The following is a 27444-nucleotide window of genomic DNA, read 5'->3' on the forward strand; positions in this document are numbered from 1 at the left end:
TGAGGGCAACCTGATTACTTTGTAACTACCCCAGCCCTTAGAACACTGCCTTGCACATAATAAGCACTTAATAAATATCATTTAAAAAAGAGAAAGAAAGAAAAATGTGCCTGAGTGCTGTTTTCAGTGGCAGAAAAGGATTGGCTGTCTGTAGAGGGCAGGGAGGAAGGCACAAATGTTGTCATCCTCTGTGCCACCCTTCTGCCCCTTCCTGTGTGGGAGAGGGTTTAGGTCTTGTGAAAGACAAGAAGGGCATGAAAAAGATAAATACAAACCATTGGTGGTTTCAGAAGCCTTGGCCTAGGGCTTCCAGCCCCTGTCTCCCCCTTCTAGACCGTGAGCCCACTGTTGGGTAGGGACTGTCTCTATATGTTGCCAACTTGTACTTCCCAAGCGCTTAGTACAGTGCTCTGCACACAGTAAGCGCTCAAATATGATTGATTGATTGTAAAATGGGAACATGGCCTGGTCTGCTTGTGAGGGGATAGCGGAGTGGGGTTAGTTCATGGTGGTTGCTGAGGTCTGAGAACACGAAGGACTGCTGGGTGGAAAAGGTGAGAGACAGAAGCCACGATGCCAGGATCTTGAAGCTGTGTCCGGGCTTAGTAGGATTTTCAGTGTTTGAAGAAAGGCCTCAGAATCCCTTCCCCATCTAACACTGGCCTAGTGGAAAGAGCACAGGCCTGGGAGCCAAAAGGTCATGAGTTCTAATCCCGGCTCTGCCACTTGTCTGCTGAGCAAGTCACTTCACTTCTCTGTGGGCCTCAGTTACCTCATCTGAAAAGTAGGGATTGAGACTGTGAGTACCCACGCTGGACAGCGTCTGTGTCCAACCTGATTAACCCAACACTTAAAACAGTGTTTGGCATATAGTAAGCACTTAAGAAGTACCGTAATAATCATTATTATTATTATTATTATTATTATCTCCACGTGTCCTGTATGTCCCAGGCAGTGACCCCAGAAGTATCTCCCACTGTTGCCTCCTCTGCAGGGCTGCTCTGGCCGGGCTATTCCCCTGTCGGGGGTTGTCAAGCTGAGTGGTGTCGCAGGATTGGGGCCCAGGCCAACCTCCAGGCTGAGAGTTTGTTATACATGGGGAGGAGGAGGAGGAGAGAGCTCGTGTCCAACCAATCCGTTAAGAGCTGCCGTGGCCATCTCCGCCGTGCACACCGGGAGGGGACCCTGCCCAGAGTCCCTCCTCCCAGCCCGCCGGCCCCAGACCCCGGAAGTCAGCCGTCGCCCGCAGTTGGCCGAGATGCCCTGGTGGGCTCTGTGGGGCCTACTCTCGTTGACTCCGCTCTCCGCCGAGGCGTTCCCGCACACCAACATTAAAATCAGTCAAGGTGAGTGAGGAGCTGCTGGTATTTGTGTGGGGGTGAGGGCTTAGTGAATCAGAGATTCTGGATGTTCCTGCAGAGGTCACGTGACCCCAGATGAGATTCAAGCAAATTCCCCTGGGGACTTGGGACTCCCAGCCTCATCATCAGAATACTACTATTATTACTACTTCTACTACTATTACTACTACTAATGTTAATACTGCTACTTGGTTAAGTGCCTGCATTGGGCTGGGACCAGACGTCTGTGTAGAGCTGGGCAAACTCTCTATGTTTGGTCTCTTTTTGCTCTCTTCGGGCCCCAGACAGTTCCTCAGTGCCGCTCTGGAGACCACTTGGTCAAATCCTGCCATCAAATATTCGAACACAAAGTGACAGCTGTTTGCTCAAGGCTGTCTGAAGCCAGCCATGAGCCCAGGAGCATAGTTTTTGTGTTTAGGTTATGACAATATTGCTCTGAGCAGCAGCAAGGAGGACCCTGTGGGTACTGGACTCTAGTGAGGCACTGGAGTTGGTCTTGCTTTCTACAGTTTGGACTGAACGGTGAGCATGAATCTTAAATGCCTTCCCACGCTTCTGGGGTTTACTGCTCCTCTGACCAGAGCCACCTTTTCATTCATTCATTCATTCATTCATTCATTCATTCATTCATTCAATCATATTTATTGAGCGCTTACTGTGTGCAGAGGACCGCCTCTATATGTTGCCAACTTGTACTTCCCAAGCACTTAGTACAGTGCTGTGCACACAGTAAGCGCTCAATAAATACGATTGAATGAATGAATGAATGAATGAACATATAGAGACGGTCCCTACCCAACAGTGGACTCACAGTCTAGAAGGAATCTCTCGATCAACCAATGGTATTTATTGAGTGCTTACTGTGTGCAGAGAAAAGAAAAAACAATGAAACCATCTAAATGTGTGAATTGTGGGAGTTTTCCTCATTCTAGCTGTGTCTGTTATTACTTTCAGCTGAGCAACATGAGGAAGGCTTGTAGTAGTAGTAATAGTGCCAGTTATAACACTAATACTAGTAATAGTAGTACTAGTCATACTACTACTAGTAGTAATAGTGATTCATTCAATTCATTCATTCAGTTGTATTTACTGAGCACTTACTGTGTGCAGAGCACTGTACTAAGTGCTTGGGAAGTACAAGTTGTCAAGATATAGAGATGGTCCCTACCCAACAGTGGGCTCACAGTGATAGTAGTAGAGGTAGTATTAGCATGTATTAAGCACCCTCTTGGTGCAATGCACTATACTAGGTGTTTGGGAAATACAGAATAAAGAAGTGACATATTTCCTGCCCATAAGCAGCTCCTACCCTAACAGGGCAGACAGGCTTAAAAATACTTACAACCAGAGTGGCCAAACTAAATAACTGAATTAACATATATCCAGGAGCACTGAGGGTTAAAATAAAGCAGTTCCTAAATGCTAGAATTGGCTGATGGTTCATGTAACTTTGGGGGTGGGAATGAATCAGGGAAGGCCTGTTGGAGGAAGGGGGGATCGTAGGAGGGCCTTGAATGTGGGGAGAGCTGTGGCCTCTTGGAGTCGGGGGAGGGAGTTCCAAGCCAGTGCTAGCAGAAACAAGTAAGAAGAGCTGACTCCTAGAGGCTTTTCAGTCCAGATAAACACTGCAGCTCAGTATCCCTGCCATCTGGTCTCAGGAAGGGTGAGGAGAAACAGACAAACAAGACCAGCTTTAGTATAGGCAGGAAGATGGAGGTTCAGGTTACAGAGGTTACCCTGAGAGAGAGCAGAAAAGTTTCCTGGGCAAGCGAAAAGGAGCCTAGCTGTTGCTTTGTTTCCCCTTAAAGTTGTGAGCCATTCTTCTTGCTTGGCAATCTCCTTGTAATAATAACTGTGATGTGTGTTAAGTGCTTACTATGTGCCAAATGCTGTCCAAAGCACTGGAATAAATACAAGGTAACTAGGCCAGACTTAGTCCCCGTCCTTCATGAGGCTCTCAGTCTAAATAAGAGGGAGACTAGGTATCGAATCTCCACTTTACAGATGAGAAGACTGAGACCAGAGAAGTGAAGTGACTTGCCCAAAGGCACACAGCAGGCCAGAGGGGGAGCTGGGATTAGAACCCAGGTCCTCTGATGCTCAGTGGACCGTGCTTCCTCTCCACCTGGTCTCCTCCCTCCATTGCTCAGTGCATTGTTGGGGACACTCAGGCTGGGAGCTGCCCACCAAGAATGAAGCCCCCTGAATCCTTGATTCCTGAGGCTCTTGGCAATTTTCTCCTCCTGATTCTGGGTGAGGGTGGTCCCTGGACAAACCCCTGCTTCATGCTGCAAAGTGGGAGCCAGGTTCGGGCAGGCCTCTGGGACCCTCCCAGGATCAGGGGGAGAAGGAGGAAGAAGGCGCCCACCGCCCCCCCCACCTCCCAAAACAGGTGTGAAGTTGGGGTCAGGAGGCAAATCCGACAATTACTCTCCCCCTACTTCAAAGCCTTATTGAAGGCACTTCTCCTCCAAGAGGACTTCCCAGAATAAGCCCCACTTTTCCTCATCTCCCACCCGCTTCTGCGTTGCCCTGACTTACTCCCTTTGCCCTCCCCCCAACCCCAAGGTATTTATGTATACATCTGTCATTTTATTTCTCTGTAGTGATGACTGCCTCCCCCACTCTAGACTGTGAGCTCGTTGTGGACAGGGAATACCACTGCTTATTGTTGTATTGTACTTTACCAAGTGCTTAGTAGAGTGCTCTACACACAGTAAGCATTTAATAAATACAATTGAATGAATGAATGAATGAATCTCCATCTAATCATCTCTTCCTCTAGTCAGTCAATCATATTTACAGAGCGCTTACTGCGTGCAAAGCATTGTACTCAGAGCATGGGAGAGTACAATATAATGATATAACAGACACATTCCCTGACCACAATGTGTCTACCAACTCTGTTATATTGTACTCTCCCAAGCGCTTAGTGCTGTGCTCTGCACACAGTAAGCGATTGATAAATGCAATCGATTGATTGATGGTTTGATTTATCCCCTTGGAATCAGTACCTGAAAGTCATATGCGAATGTCAGCAAACCAGCAACCCAGTAATCGGGTGAAAAAGTTCCTGCTAGTTTTGTCAAAGGGGTTTGTGGGGGCGCACCCAGGGGCCAACAACACAGAAAACCTTCCTTCGGGAAGGATTTGGTCATAGTGGTTCAACCACAATGGACAGGTTTCTCTCCCTCCTTCTCTCTCGCCCTGGCAGAGAGCAGATCTGAACACAGACAGATGACATGCTTCCCCATGGCTGACATGCTCAGGGCCTCCGTGGGCAATGTTTGGTGTCTAATGACTCAACCTGTCTAGCTCATTTCTCTCTCCGCCACCCCGCCCCCGAGAGGCACACTGGCCTTTTTTTACTCTCTGGGAAGAGGCTGACAAGGTTCCCTAGGGAGGGAAATCAGGGTTGGGGAAAATTCCACGTCTGTGGCAGAGGCCCCATCTCGGGGGTTGGGGAATCCCAGTCCTGGGAGGAGTAGATGGCAACAAACCCCAACGACCCACAGACCCTAAGTCCTGTTTCTGCCACTGGATGAAAGTGAGGAGAGGAATACGATGCCAGTAGGGTCACAGATGGGAGGGCACAGGAGAGCAGGCTCTCCCACAGCACCCTGACCCCAGCGTCCTTAGAGTGTACATTGTTTCGGCTCCTAATTTTTTTAATCGTATTTGTTAAGCACTTACTATGTCCCAGGCACTGTACAAAGCACTGGGGTAGATTCAAGTAAACCGGATTGGACACAGTCCCTGTCCCACATTGGGCTCACACCCTTAATCCCCATTTTACAGGTGAGGAAACTGAAGTTATGTGACTTGACTGAGATCACCCAGGAGACAAGTAATGGAGCCAGGATTAGAAACTAGTTCCTCTGAGTCCCAGGCCTGTGCTCTTTCCACTAGTCCACACTGCTACTTGAGAAGCCTATGATGCCAAGAGCACCTTTCTTCTAGGAGTTAATAAGCCAGGTAATAGAGCGGCCCTCTGGGCACAGCAATTGGCATCCTTCTGGCCCTGGCCTTGCTCCAGTCCCTGATCTAGGGCACCCTGAAGTTAAGGGGCACCAAAAGCTTTCTTGTCCCTCTTGGGGTGCCTTAAAGGGGTCAGGCTTGGGGAGACTCAAAGTAGGATGGGGCAGAAGTCTGAATGGGAAGCATTCAGGGAAGCATTAGGGAAGCAGTGTGGCTTAATGGAAAGAGCACTGGCTTTGGAGTCAGAGATCATGGGTTCGAATTCCGACTCCCCCACATGTCTGCTGTGTGACCTTGGGCAAGTCACTTCACTTCTCTGAGCCTCAGTTACCTCATCTGTAAAATGGGGGTTAAGACTGTGAGCCCCACATGGGACAACTTGATCACCTTGTATTCCCCCCGCCCCCAGCGCTTAGAACAGTGATCTGCACATAGTAAGCGCTTAACAAATGCCATCATTAGTATCTTCTAGACTGTGAGCCCATTGTTGGGTAGGGACCGTCTCTATATGTTGCCAACTTGTACTTCCCAAGCGCTTAGTACAGTGCTCTGCACACAGTAAGCGCTCAATAAATACGATTGAATGAATGAATGAATGGACAGGACTTAAACAAGGTGGGCAAGAAGGAAAGGATGGAAAGGGAGAGACGAGAAGTGAGAGGGAAAAGGGAGAGAGGGAAGTGGGGGGAAGAGGGAGAGGGAAAGGGGACTGGACTACTGCTGCTTGCCTCTACCTCCTCCTTGGCCCTTGCCAGGGTCAAATGGTGTTCCTGCTGCTTCTGGCCACCACTTCCTATCTCCACTTGCCACTCTCCCCAGACAGAAATGCACCAACAGCTGCTCTTCAGGGCCCCCAGGGTCTGCATCATTGCAGCAGCTATGGGCAGAGGTAATGGCAGCCATGGGGGCTACAGGAGGTAGAAAAGGACCCTGAAATTTGGGCCAGTCCCATCCAAAACAGGATCTCTGGTCACCTCTGGGTGTCCCTTCAGTCCATGCATCAATCAATGGTATTTACTGAGTGCTTTCTGTGTGCAGAGCACTGTACTAATGCTTGGGAAAATACAATACAAGAGTTGGTGGGCATGTTCCCTGCCCACAGCGAACATACAGTCTACAGATGAGCTTTCAGGTTGACGGAGGAAGGTCTTAAACTTCCTTGTAATTCTGTGGGGGGGACCAGGGCCTGTGAAAGCCAGGGGAACCAAGCCATTGATAGCCTCATCCCTGACTCTCTCGTGCCCATTGCCCATTGCCTTAGAATGTGAGGAAATCAATTGTCAATTGATCAATCATGTTTATTGAGTGCTTACTGTACGCAGAGCACTGTACTAAGCTCCTGGGAGACCACAGTACAACAGGGTTGGTAGACAAGGTCCCTGCTCACAATGAGCTTGCAGTCTAGAGGGGGAAATGAGTTTAAGCAGCATGGCTAAGTGGAAAGAGCACGGGCTTTGGAGTCAGAGGTCGTGGGTTCAAATCCCAGCTCCGCCAATTGTCAGCTGTGTGACTTTGGGCAAGTCACTTAACTTCTCTGTGCCTCAGTTCCCTCAACTGTAAAATGGGGATTAAAACCGTGAGCCCCCATGAGACAACCTGATCATCTTATAACCCCCCCAGCACTTAGAACAGTGCTTTGCACATAATAAGTGCTTAATAAATGCCATCATTACTATTATTATTTTAGCTGCAACATGAAGGATCTGGGTTAGAAGAATGAGAAGCAGCATGACCAAGTAGAAAGAGCATAGGCCTGGGAATCAGAGGACTTGTTTCTAATTCCAGCTGTGCCATTGCTTGCTGAATGACCTTGGGCAACTCACTTCACTTCTCTGTGCCTCAGTCTCCTCAACTGCAAAATGGGGGTTAAATCCTACTCCTTACTACTTAGACTGTGAACCTCGTGTGGGACAGGAACTATACCCACCCTGATAAACTTATATCTACCCCCACACTTAGAACGGTGCTTGACACATAATAAGCACTTAACAGATACCATTAAAAAATATCCTGAAATGGACAGCGGGGGAGGGTGGGGGCGGTCTCCAGAATCAGGGACAGGTGGGGTCCTGGCTGGAGGCAGCAGGACGGGCTCAATGACCCCTGAACTTTCCTTCCAGCCCTGAGGCATCGGATCAGAAGTCTAAATGGCATGGCAGTTGAAGATCGTATGCTTAATTGGTTCCCTTATGGGTTCATTCATTCAATCGTATTTATTGAGCGCTTACTGTGTGCAGAGCACTGTACTAAGCGCTTGGGAAGTACAAGTCGGCAACAGCTAGAGACGGTCCCTACCCAACAACGGGCTCACAGTCTAGAAGGGGGAGACAGACAACAAAATAAAACACGTAGACAGGTGTCAAAATCATCAGAACAAATAGAATTAAAGCTAAAGCTAAAGTTGACCAACACCCAGGGCCAACTGGATTGGCTCTACCAACTCTGTCGTATTGCACTTTCCCAAGTGCTTAGTACAGTGCTCTGAACAAAGTAAGCACTCAATAAATATGATTGATTGATCGATTGACTCCTGAGCTGGCTAGTTCAGGTCAATGTCTAGAGAAGCATTAGAGAAGCAGCATGACTCAGTGGAAGGAACCCGGGCTTTGGAGTCAGGGGTCATGGGTTCAAATTCCGGCTCTGCCAATTGTCAGCCATGTGACTTTGGGCAAGTCACTTAACTTCTCTGTGCCTCAGTTCCCTCATCTGTAAAATGGGGATTAAGACTGTGAGCCCCACGTGGGACAACCTGATCACCTTGTATCCCCCCAGCGCTTAGAATAGTGCTTTGCACATAGTAAGTGCTTAACAAATACCATTACTATTATTATTATCATCATGTCAGGGGTTCGTTTACCTTTTCCTCCAGTCTCTGTTCCCTCCAGCCACTCAGTGGGATGGGAGTCCCATGACCAAGTCTGAATTAGCTCCTCTGCAGCAAGCTGATGGATTGAGTGGGCGGGTGACAGTTTTCTTTCATACTTTGCTCTTTCTCTCCTGTGCCTGTTTCTGTACCAACTTCAGCCCACTCAAGCCTTGAGCGCGCCAAAAACTGGGCTGGCATCCCTTCGCAGCTCCCTTGGCATGAGCCTGGCTTGGTTTTGGCCCGCTGCTTCCATGGCAGCAGGAAAGGGATGATCAGATGGCGCAGATGAAGGAGGGGGAAAAGCTGGTTCTGGGCTGGGGCCTGGAGAGAAGGGAGGATTGGCTGCTGAATCTAGAGAGTGAAAACAGCATGGCTTAGTGGATAGAGCATGAGCTTGGGAGTCAGAAGGACCTTGGTTCTAACCCCAGCTTTGAGGTGTCCTTGGGCAATTCCCTTAACTTCTCTGTGCCTCAGTTTCATCATCTGTAAAATGGGGATTAAGGGTGTAAATCCCACGTGGGGCAGGGATTGGGTCCAACCTGATTAACTTGTATCTACTCCACTGCTTAGAACAGTGCTGGGCATGTAATAAGCACTGAACAAGTACCATAATTATTACTATTATTAGGTGCTTTGCCTAAAAACCTACAGTCTCTTCTCACTGGTCTTGGAACAAGGGGAAGTGGGCTGATGAGGTAGCAGGAGAGTCTTAAATTAAATGCAAGGAAGAACTTCCTGTCAGGGATGTGGCACACTGGGAAGGACTCCCAAAGAAGGCAGGTCAGTAATCCTCTCCGCTGTTGATTTTTAAATAATAATGATTAATAATAATTATGGTATTTGTTAGGCACTTACTATCTGCCAGGCATTGTACTAAGCACTGGGGTGGATACAAGTAACTCAGGTTGGACACAATCCCTGCCCCATTTGGAGATCACAGCCTCAATCCCCATGTTGTAGATGAGGAAACTGAGGTGCAGGGAAGTGAAATGACTAGCCCAAGGTCACGCAGCAGACAAGTGGCAGATCTGGGATTAAAACCCATGACCTTCTGACTCCCAGGCCCAATGGGCTGAAGTCAGGCCAGAGGAGCTATGGGAATGTTCTACCTCTAGACTGTAAACTTGTTGAGGGCAGGGAATCTGTCTACCAGCTCTGTCATATTTGTATTGTACTTTCCCAAGTGCTTAGTAATAATAATAATAATAATGATAATGACATTTATTAAGCACTTACTATGTGCAAAGCACTGTTCTAAGCACTGGGGAAGTTGCAAGGTGATCAGGTTGTCCCATGGGGGCGCTCACAGTCTTAACCCCATTTTACAGATGAGGTAACTGAGGCACAGAGAAGTTAAATGACTTGCCCAAAGTCACACAGCTGACAACTGGTGGAGCCGGGATTTGAACCCATGACCTCTGACTCCAAAGCCCGTGCTCTTTCCACTGAGCCACGCTCCTTCTCTAGAACAGTGCTCCACACACAGTGAGCACTCAATACATATGATTGATTGATTGATTTCAGGCCTGTGAGTCTATTGTCCCAGAGACTAGGGGAGGGGAATGGAACTTGGTTGAATTTTCCAACTTGTACTTCCCAAGCTCTTAGTACAGTGCTCTGCACACAGTAAGCGCTCAATAAATACGATTGAATGAATGAACTGAGCACTTCTGGCCAACCTGCAGGGGAGCCGGGCGATGTACTGGAAGAAGATCCAACTCCAAACCAGCCATGGGTAGGGACTGGCAAGGGAGGATGGAGTCTCTACGAGCTCAGCCCAAGGCATGAGTCCGGCCAGCAGGGAAAGCACAGAGCACAGATCGGTTCTACAATCTCTTCTGGACAGGGGGACTTCTTAGTGACCCAGGATCAGTGGCCAGGTGCTTAGTCACACCATCTGCCGAGGAAGAGGAGGATGAGGACGAGGAGGAGGGGAGTTGGGGGGCAGGGACTGACCGGTTCCGGAAGCTACGAGCATAGGAACAACTCTGTGACCACAAATTTGGGAACAGCTGCACATTTCCAAACTTCTCAGGAGCCAAGAGAAAATCATTTCCTTCCCCTTTATTGATCTTCTAAACAGCTCGCAAGCCCTCCGCTTGCTGTTGGCAGGGGCCCTGTTCCAGTCAGCAGGCATCAATCAATCCTCAGGCCAAACAGGAGAAGACCCACAATGCCATCCCCACTCCCACCGCCTGCTCAATCTTCACACACCACTGTTTGACAGAGAAGGAGTCACCCAGCCCCTGCCCGCTGGGGCTGACCCTTGAAGTCATGGGGTGCTGCTATTAGAACCTTATTTTGACTGTTAATATTGATCCTTAGAGGCCCAGAGTCTGTTTCTCTGGATATGACTGGTATCTGGGAAAGCTAGCCCCTCCCCTGCTCTCACTGTTTCCACAGTGTCTTAGAAGCCAGTAAAAATGCCAAAGCATCCTATCCCTTAACCCCTGGGTTGGCACACCTGGATGCCAGGTGGAAAGGATGCTGCCCCACCTTCATGCCAGCCAGCGGGAATCCCATCCCCCCGCACCATGACAAGAATAGCTTGTCCTATAGGGGTGGGAGTCCTTCTACACCTCTAGATTGTTGAGAAGGTGACTGCCATCACCGCCTCTGTGACTTCTGTGACTATCGGTCTGAACGGTGTGGAGTCTGAAATCCTGTGACTCCTGTCATGTTGTCTTTGTCTATGTCTTTCATGTTTTTTATTTGCCTTTTCTTACATGCCTGTCTGTCACATATCCCCCCAACCCCTCATTTTAAGATTGCAATCTTCTTGGGGGTTAGGAACCATGTCTCTATCTCATCCATTTATTTCTTTCCCAGTGCTAAGTACAGGGCTTTGCACAGAGTAAGCGCTTAATAAATCAATCGTATTTATTGAGTGCTTACTGTGTGCAGAGCACTGTACTAAGCGCTTGGGAAGTACAAGTTGGCAACATATAGAGACAGTCCCTATTCAACGGTGGGCTCACAGTCTAGAACTAATAAATGCTAGTACTACTACTATAGCTCCTATCAATCAACAGTGGTATTTACTGAGCTCTTACTATATATGCAGAGCACTGTACTAAGCGCTTGGGAAGGTACAATGCAACAGAGTTGGCAGATGTGATCCCCGCCCACAAGAAGTTACAGTCTAGAGGGGGAGACAGGTGTTAATATAAATAACATATAATTTACAGAGGTTACGGATCCAGGTACACAGACATCACTGAAGGGAGAGGGAACTGGGGAAAACAGAGCTAAATTTGGGGAGACCTCTTGGAGGAGATGTGAACTTAATAAATCTTTGAAAGTGGGAAAAGTGGTGATCTAGCATATATGAAGGGGGAGGAAGTTCCAGACTAGGGGAATGATGTGAGAAAGGGGTTGGCAGTTGTCGCATAGCAAGAGCACGGATCTGGGAGTATAGGAGTCAGGAGACCTGGTTTTAATTCCGGATCCTCTGTTTGCCTGCTGTGTGAACTTTGCTTTAGTGCTCTTTCTCTTAGAGTCACATCCAGAAGTCTGAAATAGGAAGGCAATGTATACAATTTGCTTCAGTTTTGTGTACACTTTGCTGGCCCCCAGTATGTGCCTGCTAATCCATGAATCAATCAATCAATGGTAGGTACTGAGTGCTTACTGTATGCAGAGCATTGTACTAAGCACTTGGGAGAGTACGATGCAGCAGAGTTGGTAGACACAATCCTGCTCATTTTATGGTTTTCAAATTTAAATGATCTGACCCCTACCCTCATGGTTGTCATTTCTTGATTTTCATCTTTCCTGTTCCTCTCACTTTTTCCTAATCCCACCGAGATTCTACAGGCTAGAAATGTTTAGAAAAAGCTAGAAAAAGCCAGAATAGGAGAAAGTTGGGGGAGAGAATCAGCAGTGCCCACTATCTTTTCTGGGGAATAAACAGCTCCCATGTGTCACTGTGAATTGGAAAATACAGATCTGGCATGGTAGATGCCCTCCAAACCAATGTTAATCACCACCATCACCACACTTAGCATGGGCTTTATCACTGTCAATGATTCCCCCTGGGCACAGGGGTGCTGCGCTTACCAGCTTTAAGCTGGGGTATAGCGTGTGAAGCGGTTGGCAGGGAAAGAAGCAGAGAATCAGCATGGCCTAGTGGAAGGAGAATGGTCCTGAGAGTCAGAGGATCTGGATTCTAATCCCAGCTCCGCCGATAGTCTGTTCTGTGACCTTGGCCAAGTCACATCATCATCATCAATCGTATTTATTGAGCGCTTACTATGTGCAGAGCACTGTACTAAGCGCTTGGGAAGTACAAATTGGTAACATATAGAGACAGTCCCTACCCAACAGTGGGCTCACAGTCTAAAAGGGGGAGACAGAGAACAAAACCAAACATACTAAAAAAATAAAATAAATAGCATAGATATGTACAAATAAAATAAATAAATAAATAAATAGAGTAATAAATCTGTACAAACATATATACATATATACAGGTGCTGTGGGGAAGGGAAGGAGGTAAGATGGGGGGGATGGAGAGGGGGACGAGGGGGAGAGGAAGGAAGGGGCTCAGCCTGGGAAGGCCTCCTGGAGGAGGTGAGCTCTCAGCAGGGCCTTGAAGGGAGGAAGAGAGCTAGCTTGGCGGATGGGCAGAGGGAGGGCATTCCAGGCCCGGGGGATGACGTGGGCCGGGGGTCGATGGCGGGACAGGCGAGAGCGAGGTACGGTGAGCAGATTAGCGGCGGAAGAGCGGAGGGTGCGGGGTGGGCTGTAGAAGGAGAGAAGGGAGGTGAGGTAGGAGGGGGTGAGGTGATGGACAGCCTTGAAGCCCAGGGTGAGGAGTTTCTGCCTGTTGCGCAGATTGATTGGTAGCCACTGGAGATTTTTGAGAAGGGGAGTAATATGCCCAGAGCGTTTCTGGACAAAGAAAATCCGGGCAGCAGCATGAAGTATGGATTGAAGTGGGGAGAGACACGAGGATGGGAGATCAGAGAGAAGGGAGAAGGCTGATTCTCTGGACCTTAGTTCCCTCATTTGCAAAATGGGGATTCAATCCCTGTTCTCCCTCCTAACTTAGATTGTGAGCTCCATGTGGAACAACGACTGAGTCTGACCTGATTACCTTTATTCATTCATTCATTATTCAGTCATATTTATGGAGCGCTTACTGTGTGCACAGCACTGTACGAAGCGCTTGGGAGGATACTCAGCATGAAGAAAGCCCTTAATAGACACAACAGTGATCATTATTAAGCAGCTGAAGTGCTTCTAAATTGCTTCTGGTTTTCTCTCCCTCCCCTTCTTTGTGCACCAACTTTGCCAGGGCCAATTCTGCCTTCCATGTGCCCCCTGTTCTGGATGGAGTATGACAGCTACTGCTATAGATTCTTTCCTCTCAATAAAACCTGGGCCGAAGCTGATCTTTACTGTGCGGAGTTCTCCATAGGCATTAAATCTGCCAAACTGGCCTCCATTCACAGGTAAGGCTTCCAGGTTTGTGAGCGCAGTACCGACTAACTTCTACCTGAACCCAGGTATGGAATTTCTGCTGGAATTTCTTTTTTTGTCATGAAAATGGGTTATCTCCAACTCACTGAGATGATGATGATGATGATGGCATTTATTAAGCGCTTACTATGTGCAAAGAACTGTTCTAAGCGCTGGGGAGGTTACAAGGTGATCAGGTTGTCAAACAGGGGCTCACAGTCTTAATCCTCATTTTACAGATGAGGGAACTGAGGCCCAGAGAAGTGAAGTGACTTGTCCAAAGTCACACAGCTGACAAGTGGGGGAGCCGGGATTTGAACCCATGACCTCTGACTCCAAAGCCAGGGCTCTTTTCACTGAGCCACACTGCTTCTCACCCTTTATACGTATGGCAGAGCAGTGGTTCATTCAATTGTATTTACTGAACGCTTACTGTGTGCAGAGCACTGTACTAAGTCCTTGGGAAGGGCTGGGAAGCAGCATGGCCTAGTGACAAGAGCACGGGCTTGAGTGTCAGAGGACATGGCTTCTAATCCTGGCTCCACCACTTGTCTGCTGTGTGACCTTGGGCAAGCCACTGAACTTCTCTGTGCCTCAGTTACCTCATCTATAAAATGGGGACTAAGACTGTGAGCTCCATGCGGGACAACCCGATTACCTTGTGTCTACCCAGGCACTTAGAACAGTGCTTGGTACATAGTAAGCGCTTAATAAATACTAAAATTATGAGTGTTATTGGGAGAGTATGATACCACAATAGACAGACACATTCTCTGCCCACAACAAGCTTACAGTCTGATGGAGGGTGGGGGGTGAGAGGGGTTCAGAGAGGATGTCCAGGCCCTCTTCTGCTTTTAACTTCAAGAGAATTCTTTTGCCAGTCTATAATAATAGTAATAATAATGATGATGGTATTGGTTCAGCGCTTACTATGTGTCAAGCACTGTTCTAAGCACCGGAGTAGATACAAGCTAATCAGGTTAGACACAGTCTCTGTCCCACCTGGGGCTCACAATCTCTATTTCCCTTCCAGTGTTCTTCCCGTTCTCAACACCAACTCTCTTGCTGTTTCAGAACACTTTCTTGAAGTAAGCTGCTTCTCATTTGAAACTGCTTCTCTTTGAAAACCATGGAGAAGTCTCACACCCACAGAGAAGCAGGAATGCCTAGTGGAAAGTATATGAGCCTCGGAGTCAGAGGCCCTGGTTCTAATCACAGCTCTTCCCTTTGTCTCCTGTGGACCTTGGGCAATACTTCAGTCTCTGAGCCTCAGTTACCTTATCTGTGTGGGGATTAAGGCTGTGAGCCCCATATGGGACATGGACTGTGTCCAACCTGATTAGCTTGTATCCACCCAAGCACTTAGTAAAGTGCCTGGCACACAATAAACACTTGGCAGGTACCATAGAAAAATAATAAGATGGAAGAATTTAGGAATAATTTTCCCACAACACAAGTCTTTTCTCATATAATAGGATCCACAGGTTGATGTAGTGTTAGAAGTGGCAGTTGTGTGCACAGGCCTAGTTTCTACCAAGGCTTGATGCTGCCATATTTCCCCACCCTGTCTCAGCCACTTAGGACTTTGTGTTTTTGCAACTACACAGTACAAAGTACAGTGATGATGATAATGATTCTGGACCAAGAACCTGCATAGAAGACCTGGACAACAATGAGTGGCAATGGGGTAAAGCATCCTGCAAGTGGTAGACATGACAATAATATGCAATATATGTAGACAAATGTCAGTCATGATGCCCCTAACCCATTAACTCCCACTGAATCGATTGTTAAGAGGAAAAAAAAAAACCAAACAGAAATTGGACAAGCCACTTCTCCAGGGTATTTTCCCAGGCTTCTCAGACTTTTTCCCTCATAAAGAGATTGGTTTTTAGATCCAGCACCTTAGACAAGCTTGTTCTCTCCTTACAAAGCTCACTAGAAGTTCCCATCCCTGCCTGGTACAACTCAGAAATGAAGCACTTTAATCCACTTCACTTTAGAGAAGCAGCGTGGCTCAGTGGAAAGAGCCTGGGCTTGAGAGCCAGAGGTCATGGGTTCTAATCCTGGCTCCGCTGCTTGGCAGTTGTGTGACTTTGGGCAAGTCACTTAACTTCTCTGTGCCTCAGTTACCTCATCTGTAAAATGGGGATTAAGACTGTGAGCCCCCCGTGGGACAACCTGATCACCTTGTATCGACCCCAGCGCTTAGAACAGTGCTTTGCCCATACTTAACAAATGCCATTATTATTATTATTATTATCCATCAGTCAATCATATTTATCGAGCACTTACTTTGTGTAGAGCACTGTACTAACGCTTGGGAGAGTGCAGTATAACAGAGTTGGTAGACATGTTCCTTGCCCTCAGTGAGTTTGCGGTCTAGAGGGTTAGAAAGATATTGATATAAGTATACTATAAATATACTAATGTAAATACATCAATTACAGATAGGAACATAACTTATGTGGGGCTGAAGGAGGGGGTGAATTAAGGATGCAAATCCAAGTGCAAGAGTAGTCCTAAAGTATTATTACAATCACCTGAGGGAGAGCTGCAGCTGCCATTTAGTGTCTTGGGCATCACTCCAGACTTTCTCCTCGGCATGAAGTCTTCTTTCTTTTCCAAATGGCATTTGGTTTTGACTCCCCTTTAAACAGGTGGCCTGCCTGGGGCAAGGTAAACAGAAGTACACTCTGGCATAAATACTGAAACAGACAGACAGCCATAGGAATTCCCCTGCTGAACTTTAAACTCCTGGAAGGCTGGGACCCTGTCTGATAACTCCCCTGTACTCTCCCAAGCACTTAGTTCAGTGCTCTGCACACAGTAAGCACTCAGTAAATACCAGTGATTAATTGATTGATTGGGTGAATCTTCTGGGTTGGCCCATGAAACCCCTTCTTGCTTATCCCATTTCTATTATCTTAGACCTTCTCCTGCAAAGAGCCCAGCCTGGGAGTCAGAGGTCCTGGGTTCTAATCCGGCCTCTGCCATTTACCTGCTGTGTGATCTTGGGCAAGTAACTTAAGTTCTCTGTGCCTCAACTCCCCCATTTGCAAAATGGGTATTTGATATTCATTCATTCGTGGCTCAGTGGAAAGAGCCCGGGCTTTGGAGTCAGAGGTCATGGGTTCAAATCCCAGCTCCGCCACATGTCTGCTGTGTGACCTTGGGCAAGTCACTTAACTTCTCTGAGCCTCAATTACCTCATCTGTAAATGGGGATTGACTGTGAGCCCCATGTGGGACAACCTGATCATGTTATATCCCCCCAGCGCTTAGAACAGTGTTTTGCACATAGTAAGTGCTTAACAAATGCCATTATTATTATTTATTGAGCGCTTACTGTGTGCAGAGCACTGTACTAAGCGCTTGGGAAGTACAAGTTGGCAATCTGTTCTCCCTCCTACTTACTCTATGAGCCTCATGTGTGACCTGATTATCCTACATCTACCTCAGAGCTTAGTACAGTGCTTGGCATAGAAGCAGTTTGACCTAGCCGATAGAGCTTGGGCCTGGGAATCAGAAGGACCTGGGTTCTAATCCCAGCTCGGCCGCTTGTCTGCAATGTGACCTTGGGCAAGTCACTTCATTTCTCTATGCCTCAGTTACCTAATCTGAGAAGTGGGGATTGAGACTGTGAGTCCCATATGGGCCATGAATTATATCTGAGTAGCTTAGTACAGCATCTGACACATAAGAAGTGCTTAACGAATACCATAAAGGAAACAAGCTTAACAAATACCACAATAGACTGTAAGCTCATTGTGGGCAGGGAATGCGTCTGTTATATTGTACTCTCCCAAGTGCTTAGTACAGCGCTCTGCACACAGTAAGCACTCAATAAATATGATTTATTAATTGATTATTATTATGTGTTCTCCCTATACATATGCACATGTGGTCTGTAGGGCCAGGAGGAGTTGTGAGTTGCTGTCCTGACCCCCCTCTGGAAGAGTGGGATGAGATTAATCAGAGAAGCCAACTTGTACTTACCAAGCGCTTAGTACAGTGCTCTGCACACAGTAAGCGCTCAATAAATACGATTGATGATGATGATGATGAAGCAGTGTGGCCTAGTGGAAAGAACACAGGCCTGTGAGTCAGAGTATTTGGGTTCCAATCTCAGCTCCACCACTTGTCTGCTGTGTGACTTTGGGCAAGCTGCTTAACTTCTCTGTGCCTCATTTACCTCATCTGTAAAGCGGGGATTAAGACTGTGAGCCCCATGTGTGACAACCTGATTACCTTGTAGCTACCCCGGTGCTTGGAACAGTGCTTGGCACATAGTAAGTGCTTAACAAATGCCATAATTATTATTATTATTTCACAAAACTCCAAAAAATTCAGTTTCCAAACTCATCCAAGCTAAGGAGTTCTCACTGTTATGTCACTGGTCATTACTGTGCTGCCATGAGCTTCCCAAGAGTGCTCTCTCCCAGCTTTACGGGGCCAGACAAATGTGAAGAGAAGCTGAGAGGCTCTGTCACCCCGAGAAACCTGATGAGTGGCACATTTTCTTGGCCAAGAGCTGCCCAGAGGTCATCCATTTTTACTTAGCCTCCCCCTCAGGCAGACAAGCAGAGAGATCTGTCACTCGGGTCCAAGCCGACTTTGGTCTCTCAGTGGACTGTCAATGAGGGACCGGGTGTTCTACTCATTTATTTATTTCTTTGACTGATAAAAGTACGTCCTTCCTGATGGAATCTCCTTGGGAAGCAAAGGCCCCAAAACAAACATGTCCAATTCAGACCCCTCAAGCAAAGTAGCAGTTGAAGCAACCGTTATTAAAGTGGCAACTTCCTCAAGGCCGGGGGGATGGTGAGGTGGAAGAGCCGAGTGAAAAGTCTGGGGAGGCCTGAAAGTCAACAAATTGAGGTTCTTGCTGGGCCTGAACAGGTGGAGAATTCCAGAAACATGGGAAGTACCCATGGCAACCTCCACCTCCCTGTAGCTGGAGTTTGGGGAGGATCTAGAAGATCCTCAGAGAAGCAGCGTGGCTCAGCGGAAAGAGCACGGGCTTTGGAGTCAGAGGTCAGGGGTTCAAATCCCAGCTCTGCCAATTGTCAGCTATGTGACTTCGGGTAAGTCACTTAACATCTCTGGGCTTCGGTTACCTCATCTGTAAAATGGGGATTAAGATTGCAAGCCCCACACGAGACAACCTGATCGCCTTGATTCCCCCCAGCGCTTAGAACAGAGCTTTGCACATAGTAAGCACTTAACAAATACCATCATTATCATTATCTAGGAAAGCATAGGACAGTGCTGGGAGCCCTGCAGGGTGGTAGCCACTGGCTCAACCAACTTGCCTTCAGCTGTGTAAGGGTGTGTGTGAGCATAATAATAATAATAATAGTGCTATTTAATCATCATCATCATCATAATGGCATTTATTAAGCGCTTACTATGTGCAAAGCACTGTTCTAAGCACTGGGGAGGTTACAAGGTGATCAGATTGTCCCATGGGGGCCTCACAGTCTTCATCCACAGAGAAGTTAAGTGACTTGCTTTATACATATCTATTCTATTTATTTTATTTTGTTAATATGTTTGGTTTTGTTCTCTGTCTCCCCCTTCTAGACTGTGAGCCCACTGTTGGGTAGGGACTGTCTCTATATGTTGCCAACTTGTACTTCCCAAGCACTTAGTACAGTGCTCTGCACACAGTAAGCGGTCAATAAATATGATTGATTGATTGATTGCCCCAAGTCACACAGCTGACAATTGGCGGAGCTGGGATTTGAACCCATGACCTCTGACTCCAAAGCCCAGGCTCTTTCCCCTGAGCCACGCTGCTTCTCTTGGGACCCCCCAATAAGGGACAAATTAATAATAATGGCATTTATTAAGCACTTACTATGTGCAAAGCACTGTTCTAAGCACTGGGGAGGTTACAAGGTCATCAGGTTGTCCCACGGGGGGCTCACAGTCTTCATCCCCATTTTACAGATGAGGGAACTGACGCCCAGAGAAGTAAAGCGACTTGCCCAAAGTCACACAGCTGACAAGTGGCGGAGCCGGGATTAGTGCTTACTATGTGCCAGGCACTGTACTAAACACTGGGGTGGATACAAGCTAATTGGATTGGACACAGTCCCTGGCCCGTGTGAGGCTCAGAGTCTCAGTCCTCATTTTAGAGATGAAGTAACTGAGGCATAGAGAAGTGAAGTGACTTGCCAAGGTCACACAGCAGACAGGTGGCAGAGCTGGAATTCGAACTCACAACCTTCTGACTCACAGGCCTGTGTTCTAGCCACTAGGCCCTGTTGAGACCTGGAACACTCAGTTTTCCTCTGCCTGATCCAGGAGAGGGACAGACCCTTCATTCATTCACTCATTCAATCGTATTTATTGAGCACTTACTATGTGCAGAGCACTGTACTAAGTGCTTGGGAAGTACAAGTCGGCAACATATAGAGACGGTCCCTACCCAACAATGGGTTCACAGTCTAGAAGGGGGAGACAGACAACAAAAAAAAACCATGTGGACAGGTGTCAAGTCGTCAGAACAAATAGAATTAAAGCCAAATGCACATCATTACCAAAATAAATAGAATAGTAAATATGTACAAGTAGAATAAATAGTCATAAATCTGTACAAACTTATATACATGTGCTGTGGGGAGGGGAAGGAGGTAGGGCTGGGGGAATGGGGAGGAGGAGAGAAAAAAGGGGGCTCCTTCATCCTAGGGCCCAAAGTTAAGACTAAGACTGTAAACTCCTGGTGGGCAGGGATTGAGTCTATCAACTCTGTTGTATTGTACTTTCCCAAGTGCTTAGCACAGTTCTCTGCAAACAGCGCTCAATAAATACCATTGATTTATTGACCGATTAATCAACTGAAGATTCAATATCTACCCTGCCTTTCTCCAAGCTTCTCAGATCTTACTCCAAGTGACTTCCTAAGATTGGGAAGAAGAGTCCGGACTGAAAATCCTTTCCAATTCTAACCGTATTGACCTTGCACTCCTGAATGGTCTGGACCTTTGGGAATTGTGCGTGGGCAATTTTCAGAAGGACAGTTCTCTCAGTTTCTCACCTTTAGTGATGGGCCAGGGAAGGCTTTTTGAAAAATTCAAATACTAAGCTGTGTTCCCATGGTAAATGAGTGTGAACTGGGATGGACTGGAAATGCCAGCAGAGCCATTCCTAAAGCAGATAGAGCATTTAAAAGACAACATGGCCTATTGGAAAGAGCACTGATTAGCTTGTATCTACCCCGAAGCTCAGTATTTTGCCTGGTGCACAGTAAAGTGCTTAATCAATCAATAGTACTTACTGAGTGCTTACTATGTACAGAGCACTGTTCTAAGCACTTCATTCATTCATTCAATCAATCGTATTTATTGAGCGCTTACTGTGTGCAGAGCACTGTATTAAGTGCTTGGGAAGTACAAGTTGGTAACATATAGAGACGGTCCCTACCCAACAGTGGGCTCACAGTCTGGAAGAGTACTTGGGAGAGTACTATTACTACTACTAAAAAAATGAGTGGCTCTGAGGTAGCACCCAAATATTCTGAACACTCGCTAAATTTCCTCTTTCACTCTTTGGAGGAAATCTTCAAACCCAGTTGTCCTCTTAAATCTCTCCATTCTCCTTTTCCTCACAATGGGTACAATTTGAGATACTGTTGGAAAAGTACCTCCCAAAGCTTTCCTCAATTTCTCAAATTTTCATAACATTTTGTTCTTCCATAGCAAACCCAGCCCATTCCCACCAGTTCTCACTTGTCATCACAAAATCCCCTTGGGTAGGAAACGGGGTTTATTAGCCCCATTTTAACGATGGAAAACAGAAGCGCAGAGAGTTGAAGTGGCTTGCTTGGGGTCATACAGCTGGGTGTGGAGGCTGGCCCAAAGTCCCAGCTCCATATTCTCTCCAGAAGAGCCCACTGTCTATTCACTTTGAAGCTCCCTCAGGATTTTCTAACGAAGTAATTACTCTCCTTGGGGTTTGCCTGCCCTCAGTAGCCAGATGGGAGCTTTCTGGAGTGGTTAGATACCACCCTCCAGCCTGAAAGAAGCCACATGAATGTGCTCTGAGCGACCCCCTGAACCAGTGGAAAAACTACTGTTTAAATGAGGCAGGTTGGTACATCTCCTATTAATGGCAGAGCCTAAATTATCCTCAATTTAGGCCGGTAGTAAATGAGTATGTTGATTACTGCTCAGACAAGGTGAGCACAGACAATGCAGCTGGTCTATTTGGGAGGAGGAGGCCTCTAGACTGTAAGCTCGTTATGGGCAGGGGATTCATTCAATTGTATTTATTGAGCGCTTACTTTGTGCCGAGCTCTGTACGAAGCGCTTGGGAAGTACAAGTTGGCAACATATAGAGACGGTCCCTACCCAACAATGGGCTCACAGTCTAGAAGGGGGAGACAGACAACAAAATGAAACATGTGGATAGGTGTCAAGTCGTCAGAACAAATAGAATTAAAGCTAGATGCACATCATTAACAAAATAAATAGAATAGTAAATATGTAGAAGTAAAATAAATAGAGTAATAAATCTGTACAAACATATATACAGGTGCTGTGGAGAAGGGATGGCTCAGTGGAAAAAGCCCAGACTTGGGAGTCAGAGGTCATGGATTCTAATCCCGGCTCTGCCACTTGTCAGCTGTGTGGCTTTGGGCAAGTCACTTAACTTCTCTGTGCCTCGGTTACCTCATCTGTAAAATGGGGATTAAGACTGTGAGCCCCACGTGAGACAACCTGATCACCTTGTATCCTTTCCAGCGCTTAGAACAGTGCTTTTGCACATAGTAAGTGCTTATCAAATGCCATCATTATTATTATCTGCTAATTCTATTGTAGTGTGCTCTGTGCATAGTAAACGCTCAATGAATACCACTGATTGATTCAGTTCACTTACCCTGCAGGTATGATACAGATACCTGTGTAACCGTCACTTTTCCCTTCACAGCTGGGAAGAAAATGTCTTTGTGTATGACCTAGTAAACAGTTGTGTTCCTGGGATTCCTACAGATATCTGGTTGGGACTCCATGACCGGAGACAGGTAAGATGGACAACTTGTTGAGAATTTTCCATGCACCGTGGCAATTTATAGTGCCGTTAATTCAGTGCCATGGACTAGTAAGTTTCATGCCAAATATTATACTTGGCATTTTTCTTGGTAAACCTACTCAACCTACCGGTTAACATATTCATCCAAGCAACCCAGCTCATTTCCCCTTGCCCCCTTTCCAGTTCTATTGTAACATACTCTCCCAAGTGCTTAATACAGTCCTGGGCACACAGTAAGCACTCACTAAATACCACTGATTGATTAATGTTGGATAATTTGTCCTCAGTTCATCCTTATCAAGTTCTTGGTTTTTCCTCAAGTATGTTTGTCTTTAAAGTTTGACTTGCAATCCATAATATGGTCAGATGCTCAGTTTAAAGATCTATAAGAAACCACATTCTTCCTCTCCTTCACCATTAAAGTGTCTCAGGACACTCTGAAGAGACAAATGTATGTCTCTACAGCTTCCTCTGATAGGAGGGAGAAGTTATACAGCAGCAACAATCTATCCATCAAATTTATTGAGTGCTTTCTGTGTGCAGAGCACTGTAGTAAGTGCTTGGGAGAGTATAATGTAAAAGAGTTGGTAAACATGTTCCCTGTCCAGAGCTTACGGTCTGTACTCTACAGCAGCAGCAGCAGCAGAGGTGCTTATGTATAACACTTATGTACAAATCAGTAATCTATTTATGTATATTAATGTCTGTCTCCCCCTCTAGACTGAAAATTCGTGAGCAGAAAATGTGTCTATCAATTTGATTGTATTATACTCTCCCAAGTGCTTAGGACAGCGATCTGCACGCATTAAATAATCAATATGATTGATTGATGGATTGAGGTGGATCCAAATGAAGCTCTGGATATAGAGGTCACGCAGCTTGGTGGAAAGAGCACGGGCTTTGGAGTCAGAAGTCATGGGTTCAAATCCCAGCTCCACCAACTGTCAGCTGTGTGACTTTGGGCAAGTCACTTAACTTCTCTGGGCCTCAGTTACCTCATCTTTAAAATGGGGATTAAGACTTTGAGCCCCCTGTGGGACAACCTGATCACCTTGTAACCTCCCCAGTGCTTAGAACAGTGCTCTGCACATAGTAAGTGCTTAATAAATGCCATTATTATTATTATTATTATAGGGTCTAAATTTGGATCTGAATCAAACAGAGGAACGAGGGAAAGATGGCTTGTTATCTACTTCCTGGGGGAGACATGAGGGAGTGGTGAGGGGAGAATGGAGTTGTGAGATTGACCTTAGTTCAGGAGGGACAGGTGGTCATAGTCCCATGGCCAGAACTGGTTTCCTAGGAGCCACCCTGTTAAAGTTGGGGGTAGAGGGGTGGGACAGGGAAGGGTTAATCTCCCGCCTTGGATTTTTCCAGACAAGGGTGGAAACAGGTTGGAAACCAGGGTATTGGTGGAAGGCCCAGTGGCTATGTCTGCTCTGGACAAGGATAGACCATAGGCAGGGTCTTGTTTATCTCCACCATTCTGACTATTCATCCATGTTCCTGTCCTTCCGGAAGGGAGAGATAGCGCTACCCCCACCCCCCTCCAGGAGCTTGTGATTGAAGGCTGAAAAGCTGATCAGTCACCCCACTTCTCCCACTTCACTCCCTTTGCAAACCCTGCATTTCTTTGGTGACTATTTACCTCCCAGGCTGTGTCCCTTTTCTCTGGGAAGCTCAGCCACACCCTCAGACACTTTGGTCCCTGTGACAGGTGTTTCTGACAGAATAGCCAGGGAGTCGGCTAAATATTTAATCCGGAAACACGGAGACACACCTGCCAAAACTGAAAGTTTTTTCCATCTGGAGGCACATTATTAAACAAGGTTACATAGAAGTTTAAGGAATGGTAATGGATGTATTCACTACTGACCTCTTCCCATGTGCTGCTCTAGCTTGGCACGGCCTCCCTCTTCATATCTGACAGATAATTACTCTCCCCACCTTCAAAGTCTTATCAAAGCACATCTCCTCCAAGAGGCCTTCCCTGACTGAGCCCTCATTTCCTCTGTTCCCACTCCCTTCTGTGCCACCTGCCTTGCTCCCTTTATTCACCCCTCCCTTAGCCCCACAACACACGTTCATATCTGTGATTTATTTATTTGTAGTAATATCTGTCTCCCCCTCTAGAGTGTGAGCTCATTGCAGGCAGGGAATGTGTCTGCCAAAACAGTTGTACTCTCCCAAGTGCTTAGTACAGTGCTCGACACACAGTAAACGCTCAATAAGTACAATTGATTGATTGATTTTTACTTCCCACAAACTACAGAACTTTATTATTAAAATGCACATTTCTCCTACTACTTACTGCTAGTGGAAATAACACTTTTCTTGATCATTTGATTTCAGCTGTCTTCACATTTTACAAGAGAATGAGGCAGAATGGCAGCTTTTTTTCTCTCCCTGGGAATCTAATTTACACCCTCTGTTCACCTCCATCCCTTCCTTTCTGGAGTTTCCCAGCTCTTCTCTGTACTTTGTTTGTCCAGTTTGAACTCCAGCAATAGGGGAATATCTGACTTTGGCCCCAAAGGGAAACCATTTTAGAGTCATCCTTTACCTCAGGTAGACTGAGGCACAAATTCACTATGACAACTGCCTAAGTAGACTATAAGCTTGATGTGGGTAGGGAACATACCTATTAGCTCTGTTGTATGGTACGCTCCCAAGTGCTTAGCACAGTGCTCTGCATGCAATAAGCCCTCAGTAAATACCATTCATTGATTGTTCAAGGGCCAGAAATGCACCAGGGAATCAAGCACACATTTTTGCTCTCTCCCTTTTTCATTTTGCATCCTGATAACTGGGCGATGTTCAACAGGAAGGCCACTTTGAATGGACGGATGGCACATCCTACGACTATAATTACTGGGATGGGAACCAGCCAGATGATGGCATCCACTCGGTACCAGAGGAGGAAGATTGCGTGCAGATCTGGTACCGATATAACAGCGGTAGGTACCGGCCACTGAGACTCTGAGGACTGAGTTTTCCCAAGAAGAGACTGTTTCTGCTGGAGGAAGGCTCAGGGGCTCCCCATATATGATGTTAAGGAGAAATGAAGGGATGGAAACGTCTTTAGGGAAAAGTTGGCTGTTATTGGAAAGGGGAGAAGGAAACTGAAGATATTATTATAGAGAAAAACTTGCTTGCTGGGGGAAATTTTTAAAGAATGAGAAAACCGTGCAATTTAGCCTGGTGCCAGAAAAGGGGAGCTGCAGAGAACCAGCAGTGGATTCCTCACAGATAAGGGCAAGGGGAACAAAGCACCCTTAGCTCTCCTCCAGGAAATCCCCAAGCCAAATCAAAGGGTGGCAGGACTCTCAAATACAATAAGTTCAGACAATAATTCATTTCAACCTTCCCTGGACCAGTAAGGTCCACCCTGCCAAATTTTATGTACATAATCAGTTGTCCTTCTGATTTGACTAGTCACTATAGGTGAATTTTACTTAACACCAACCGAATAAAACGTGACTCCCTAACGAGCATTTTATATGGGTGGCATCAGGACTTCTTAAATGTTTCTGACAGGAGAGATTGCCTGAGACACTGTAATGAAACACTTTAAAAACAGCAGAGCTGTTTGGGCTGGGCACATTTCCAAAATCAATGGAGTGGGAGGTTGTTAGTGTAGAGGGAGTCATGCTGGGAAGACTTTTTATCCTGCAGTACATTTTGGTAGGTAAGCTTGGACGCAATCACTTATTTCTGCCCCCTTGCAGCTCTGAGGTCGTGGAATGATAACACCTGCAGTCGGGAATTCCCCTTTGTCTGCAAGATTCCATCTTTGGCGATCAACTGACACCTCCTTCTCTCTGGGATTCATCTGGGACCCAAAGCTTAGCAACACCCTAGGATGTTGCTGCTGCTCTGTAAATATAAAACTCTCTTCGTATTAAGAAAGCCACTCAATGGTGAAAATAATAGCTCTCTCTTTCTCTCTGAGGCCTACTGCTCTACCAAGACAAGTTATAGTTCTCACTGATGTCCCTGATCAACAGTAATTTCCTGATAGAAAAAGCCACTAGGCTATGTGTGGGGGAAGAGGAACGGGCAGAGAAGGATCCAAGCTAAAAACAACTCTGAGTCTCCATCTGGAGTTTGTAAAGCGGAGGAAGAGAACTTGTTGACCTTTTAATCCAATTAAAGCAGCAGCCGAGAAGGTGTAGAGCTGACAGGATCTGGGAGATCCATCTAGCAATGGGGAGCTGACCGGATCAGATTCTAAGACCCCTGAATGGAGTTTACCGTGGAAGTTTCTGTACTCTGTGACGTTTCTGGCCTTCAGTGTATCAGTGTAGAAAGCACAGCTAAACTTTCCTTTAGAGTGAGAAAGTAAATGGCATCAACTAGCAACATAGGAATACCCTACCCAGCAGGATAGGGTAGGAACAATTATTTATATGCAAAAATTCAAAGGAAGCCCAATTAGGTAAGCCTTTCCAAAGCAATCGGGAGGTTTTGTTTGTTTTTTTTAAATTTGCCCAATTATTTTTTCCACAAATAAAATATTCTCAAAAAGGCCTGTGGATGCTACTTCTTCTTTCTAGCATTGCTGTCATTGAACAAATTCCTTGAATAAATACTTATTTCAATTGAGAAGAATTGATTAAACTGGCTGGAAATGCTATTAGACAACCTCTTCCAGCCTGTTCATTTTTGGAAAAAGAAGGGAACCCATTATCTAGAGCAGGACCCTTCCAATCAATCAATCAATCAACCACTAAATATT

At 46.4% G+C, this 27444-nt stretch overlaps 1 protein-coding gene across 1 annotated transcript; it reads left to right on the forward strand.

Moving 5' to 3' along the window:
• The first annotated feature begins 1228 nt into the window (after positions 1–1228).
• Positions 1229–27189, forward strand: CLEC19A (C-type lectin domain containing 19A). Its single transcript, XM_038763565.1, has 5 exons — positions 1229–1346; positions 13505–13661; positions 22605–22698; positions 25531–25663; positions 26435–27189. The coding sequence occupies exons 1-5, from the start codon at positions 1259–1261 to the stop codon at positions 26512–26514; spliced, it is 552 nt and encodes a 183-aa protein (XP_038619493.1). The 5' UTR covers positions 1229–1258; the 3' UTR covers positions 26515–27189.
• The last annotated feature ends 255 nt before the right edge of the window (positions 27190–27444 follow it).

Source organism: Tachyglossus aculeatus, chromosome 21 (genome assembly GCF_015852505.1).
Source record: "Tachyglossus aculeatus isolate mTacAcu1 chromosome 21, mTacAcu1.pri, whole genome shotgun sequence".
NCBI lineage: Eukaryota > Metazoa > Chordata > Mammalia > Monotremata > Tachyglossidae > Tachyglossus > Tachyglossus aculeatus.

Excerpts from the sequence above, each read along its gene's own strand:
- CLEC19A (XM_038763565.1), top strand. The coding sequence starts at position 1,259 with ATGCCCTGGTGGGCTCTGTGGGGCCTACTCTCGTTGACTCCGCTCTCC. Across the intron at positions 1,347-13,504 it reads CAACATTAAAATCAGTCAAG|GGCCAATTCTGCCTTCCATG; the intron begins GTGAGTGAGGAG and ends CAACTTTGCCAG. Across the intron at positions 22,699-25,530 it reads GACTCCATGACCGGAGACAG|GAAGGCCACTTTGAATGGAC; the intron begins GTAAGATGGACA and ends GATGTTCAACAG.